Consider the following 6,000-nt stretch of genomic DNA (forward strand, 5'->3'; position numbering starts at 1 on the left):
TGTGTTCATCTAAAATATACACATACTTCATTCCGTCATTATGTGAATCTACTTAAAGCAGTTAATTTTTGTTCATGTACCTTAAGGGTACGCATGCTCCACATTGGGAACCTAGAATTTTTTCAAGTAGATTCCTAAAAACAACTAATTAACTATTTAATTAACCATTAACGTAGTTCGACTTAAATTTATCCATCTATTGTGACTTTTAAACTTTTTTTCTTATTTGACGCACATTTTTGCTCCGAGATTAATCAGCGCATCACCTTAAGCAAACCTTTGTGGACTTTCAGTCCCAAGATGCTCCACGCCGGAGCGCACATTCGTGGCTTTTTAGCACGTTTAAGTTTACTCCCATCATCAGTTCCCAGAAGTTTTGCGCCAACTTTTCTAGTCGAGAGATGGCAAGATGCATGCGGACTTTACCTTGAGCCAGGCCGGGGTGCGCCAGGAGCAGGAGCCCCAGCAGAGTGAGCATCTCCGGGGGGGACCTCCTCGTCCGTCTTCCCGTGTCGTCTCTGTCAGCTTGTGCGCCTTGGTGGCCCATGACGAGGAGCCAAAAACTGCGCTCCTGGGGGGTCTGCTTTTTTTGGTTCTTTTTTTTTCTTCCCACAAACAACCGTTAAAATGCAGGTCTCAGTCCACCCAAAATAATATTTAGAAAAGAGCCCTCAAAAAGTGTACGTGAATAAATCCAAGCAGGTCCGCGGAGTTCCACCGAGGAGAGGACGTTGCTTTAAAATGTGTGTCCGTTTGTCTTCCACTTGAGCCGCTCACTTGTGGATCGATGCCCCGGTGCCGGACGCATGCTCCGGTTAGTCCACGCCGTACGTGAGCAGTGTCTGAGTGCCGTGACTCCTCCGCGGACTGACTGGAGGGACTGGAGCGAAAAAGGCGAGGAGAGGAGAGGTCTCTGCGGGCTACCTTTGCTCCTGCAGCCAATCCACAAGCTCCAGGAAAGTGGCGGCGTTCTAACAAAACCCGGCCTGGATGATGGCGGCGAGTGGGAACGGATGACAACACACCCACGGAAAGCATTCTTGGGTCTACAAAACTCGGAATAACAGCCGTGACGACATTAACGTTGATTGGAAATGGGTGTCATTACAAACAGGTGTGTTCGCTTCTGGGTCACGTGACCAGGAAGGGGCACCCTTGAAACTCTTTCTAGGTATACATGTTTTATGAACTGTTACTGTGCTGTCGATAAGTTAACCCGAATAATAGTATCAGCTGTCAATAAAATAAATCCAATTAATTGGGTTGTTAATTCCCAAACGCACAGAAACTTCTTTCTATTAGTTTCTATTGTTTGAAAAAAATCATATCATAACGTTGATTGGAAAAAGGGGTGTCATTACAAACAGGTGTGTTCGCTTCTGGGTCACGTGACCAGGAAGGGGCACTCTTGAAACTCTTTCTAAGTATACTTATGAACTGTTATTGTGCTATTGATAAGTTAACCCGAATAATAGCATCAGCTGTCAATAAAATAAATCCAATTAACTGGGTTGTTAATTCCCAAACGCACATAAATTCCTTTCTATTAGTTTGTATTGTTTGAAAAAATCATATCATAACGTTGATTGGAAAAAAGGGGTGTCATTACAAACAGGTGTGTTCGCTTCTGGGTCACGTGACCAGGAAGGGGCACCCTTGAAACTCTTTCTAACTGTATGTGTTTTATGGACTGTTACTGTGCTAACCCGAATAATAGCATCAGCTGTCAATAAAATAAATCCAATTAACTGGGTTGTTACAGAAACTCCTTTCTATTAGTTTGTATTGTTTGATAAAATCATATATACATTTGACTTTACTTATTGAGGCACAATTTTTGGATGAAGCTCTCATTTGCTTGTGTACCTAATAACTATAGGCAAGCATCATCCGCTTTCCTCGTTCCAACCACTGTGATCAAAGTCTGATTTTATATGCATGACGGATGTCTAAGCAATATACCCCGCAGTCCGGTGATTAATGAGAAATATGAGCCTGACACTATCTTTTCCAGAATGAAAAGCGATGACTTTTAAAATATGAATCTCATTCTCCGGGCCCTCCATCACCATTTGCAGGCATGTCAATGGGCAGCTGTCAACGTCAGGTTCTGGCTTTCATGCAAGGAGATGCAGGAAATTGCGGCCCTGTCCGGCTTTCTGGAATGAGACGCTCCTCGCAGGAATGTGCATTCACCGATTTCACGTTTGGTTCGGTTGAAAAAATCTCAGGTGCGTTAGTGGTACGGTTCTTTTAGTCAAGTGTGGACGCAACCATCTGAACACCGGTGTGTAGGCCGCTTGAGAGATGGACGTCCAACCCAGCCGACTTCATTTTGGTTTGGAATGTTTGACTTTTGTCATGGAATTCAGTATATCACTAAAGCTGCCCTTAAAAAGCACATTTTAGAAGCTTTTGGTAAAATCTAAGATGCTAAAAATAGCAGAATATAACACTAACCTACATAGAAGATTTCAAAATATTTCAATTTCGTCACATAATACTGTAAATATGTCACAAATGATGCCCTTTAAAAGTATATTTTAAAAGATTTTTGAGAAATCGAAAATTGTAAAAATATCGGAATATCAAAATAGCATTTGCAGTGAACCCCGCAGACTTCATTTTGGTTTGGAAGATTTGACTTTTGTCATGTAATTCAGTATGTCACTAAAGCTGCCCTTAAAAAGCATATTTTACAAGCTTTTAGTAAAATCTAAAATGGTAAAAATAGTACAATATAACACTAACCTACAGCATGCATTTTGGTTTAAAATATTTCAGTTTCATCACATAATAGTGTAAATATGTCACAAATGCTGCCCTTTAAAGGTATTTTAAAAAGCTTTTTGAGAAATCGAAAATAGTAAAAATATCAGAATATCAAAATAGCATTTGCATCCAACCCCGCAGACTTCATTTTGGTTTGGAAGATTTGACTTTTGTCATGGAATACAGTATAACACTAAAGCTGCCCTTAAAAAGCACATTTTAGAAGCTTTTGGTAAAATCTGACATGGTAAAAATAGCAGTATATAACAATAACCTACGAGCCAACCACATTTGTCTGTAAACTAGCATTTTTGAGCTGTACATAGCATTCGTAGCAATCATCACATCCCATACGGTATCGTCTTCCACATGCATGACATCCAATGAAAAGCAAGTACCGAGAAGCAGAAAGCAATCCTTTAGCATTGCACACGTGAAACACTATCTCCTGCTGCTTATATCCACTTAACCCTGCCGTCAGTGTTGTCACATCAGAGAGCAGGAATCCTCCCATTCTGCTTTATTTTTCCTCTCCTCTATGATCCAATGCGATGGCTCATATAACCTCATTTTTGTGTGGAGGTTCTTTGCTGACTGGAGTGGAAAGAAGCAAAGCGCTCGGCTGCTGTTGCTCGAGTCCATCCAATTCAAGGTTAAATGACGTGCACGTTGCTGCTGCTGCTGCTACGCTCAACTGACATTTATTTGTTGCCTGCTACCTTGAACAAGTTTTGTCATTGTCGCCCAAAGGAACAAAGGGAAGAGTTGAGGGTGGAGATTCTTTTTCCAGGGCTTCATTGGCCTTTTCACTTGCTGTAAATTCCATCCATCCATGTTCTATGTCGCTTATCCTCACTAGGGTTGCGGGGGTATGCTGGAGCCTATCCCAGCTGACTTCGAGCGAGAGGCGGGGTACACCCTGGACTGGTTGCCAGCCAATGGTGACAAAAATATATATACAGTCAAACTTCAGTATTCAAACGCCGCAATTATCGATTTCGATTATTTCATCCAAAATGTACACTATTTCAATCTTATGGGCGTGGATGGAGTATTCTCATCATAGCTTGATTATTCAGCCATCTTGGATCACACACCCATCACCACATAATAATAATAATAATAATAATAATAATAACAACAATAATAATAATAACAATAATAACAATAATAACAATAATAACAATAATAACAATAATAACAATAATAACAATAATAACAATAATAACAATAATAACAATAATAACAATAGTAATAATAAATAATTTTATTAATAATAATAAAATAATAATAACGATCTATATAGCTGCACAGTGGTGAGTGGTTAGCACGCAGACCTCACAGCTAGGAGACCAGGGTTCAATTCCCCCCTCTGTGTGGAGTTTGCATGTTCTCCCCGTGCATGCGTGGGTTTTCTCCAAGTACTCCGGTTTCCTCCCACAGTCCAAAAACAAAAACATGCTAGGTTAATTGCCGACTCCAAATTGTCCATAGGCATGAATGTGAGTGTGAATGGTTGTTTGCCCTGTGATTGGCTGGCCACCAGTCCAGGGTGTACCCCGCCTCCTGTCCAAAGGGCTGGGATAGGCTCCAGCAACCCTGCGACCCTTGTGAGGATAAGCGGTAGAAAATGAATGATCTATATAGCGCTTTTCAAGGTACTCACACTACTGTTGGTATTCTACATCTGTAGACACAGCTGCCCTGGGGAAGACTGATGGAATCATCGCTGCCAATCCACACCTACTCAATGAGGGACAGTACTATACAAATAAAATTTGTATATACTTAAAAATAGTCAGTAGTATTATCCCTCGAGAAGCTATGCTGTCTTTGTCCACAGTGGAATGAGAAGAAGACAACACCTACAGTATACTGCTGACCCGTGGGGGCCCAGAAGCAATATGGTGGTGTGAAAAAAAAACCTGAATATAACAGAAATCATGGTCGGTGGGGGGGTGTGAGAAGCCACCCAGAAAGCTAACACCCCCCACCCCCCACCCCAAACCTCACTCTCCCATCACTGTTACATGAACACGTCTGTCAGGAGAGATGCAGCTAGATGGATGTTGCCATCTCAAAGGAGACTTGACACTTGACACAACCTGGGCCTGAAGATGGGCGGGGGGTGGGGTGGGGGGGAATGAACAGGTCTGGGATTAAAATAAAAGTCACTTCAGTCTTGCACATTTTAGACCAACACCCCCACGCCCCTCCCCAACCCCTCTAGAGACCCTGAAGTTTATTTGCGCAGATGATGATAATGAATAAAAAAGCCTGGGGTGTCCAAACAGTATGCGGGGGGCCCTTATATGTTATTCTTCACCTTTGATTGACTTAATTAGAAACCTCAGACCAAACCTCATGCTGTGGTCTTTACACTGACATCATTGAGCTCACTGTTCCCCTAGGAGGATGCTGTGGAGGAGGGGGTCCAAAGCAAGACCCACAAGTACACCGCATTGACAGCCCATGATGAAAAATGAGGATGGATATACGATCATGGAAAAAATGATTAGACCAGCCTTGTTTCTTTAGTTTATCCATCCATTTTAACGTCTGCTACAACTGAAGGTGCATTTGTTTGGACGGATAGAAGGATGATAACAAAAATAGCTTCCATGGTCTTCATGATGCTAACCAAAACCACTTAAGTTCTTCCATCAATAGCTATAGCATTGTACATTTTTTTCCATCATTATATTTGTCCAAATATGGTAATGGTTTAATTTCATTTGAACATGCATCAGATTACAATTGAGTGCATCTCATAATCAGTTCACAGTTCTACATGTCCAAAAGGAGTAGGAAGAAGCAAAGCTTATTAAATCCTACCCCTCAATTTGGTACTTTTACAATCAGTAACTGTTACAATTTTTTTTTTTTTACCAAAGTACAATAATAAAGGTTCCTTACAGACAAATAGAGCAGAGGAAATACATAAATATAATACAATATGCTAGACATGATTAGGATTTTGGCACAGTCAGGATTTTAATATTTTTAAAAAACAATCCAATTACATGCTAAACCGTTAAATATCATTAAAAACAAAAAACAGCTTACATGTGTTACAGGTGACTAGGTAAATGGTTGGTGATTGTTTTTAATTAGTATGTAAGTATGTATGTAATTAGTAGTAATTAGTAGTAATTACTACTAGTAGTAATTAGTATGTAATTAATTAGTATGTTCAGAGCATGCTGGGGGATACTAAAAGGTGATTTG

General features: G+C 40.6%; 1 protein-coding gene across 2 annotated transcripts in view; it reads right to left on the minus strand.

Annotated features, from left to right (window-relative positions):
• unc5cb (unc-5 netrin receptor Cb) overlaps window positions 1-1,416 on the minus strand; it is a 132,954-nt gene extending 131,538 nt beyond the window's left edge. Inside the window, exon 1 of one of the 2 annotated variants that reach the window (XM_058064998.1) lies at window positions 427-1,416. In XM_058064998.1, coding sequence (XP_057920981.1) covers window positions 427-547 — 121 coding nt within the window. In that variant the 5' untranslated portion in view covers window positions 548-1,416. The remainder of the gene's footprint in view (window positions 1-426) is intronic. The other variant, XM_058065000.1, reaches the window with a different exon arrangement.
• Between the last annotated feature and the right edge of the window lie 4,584 nt (window positions 1,417-6,000).

The sequence above is a fragment of the Doryrhamphus excisus genome, chromosome 2 (genome assembly GCF_030265055.1).
Source record: "Doryrhamphus excisus isolate RoL2022-K1 chromosome 2, RoL_Dexc_1.0, whole genome shotgun sequence".
NCBI classification, from domain to species: Eukaryota; Metazoa; Chordata; class Actinopteri; order Syngnathiformes; family Syngnathidae; genus Doryrhamphus; species Doryrhamphus excisus.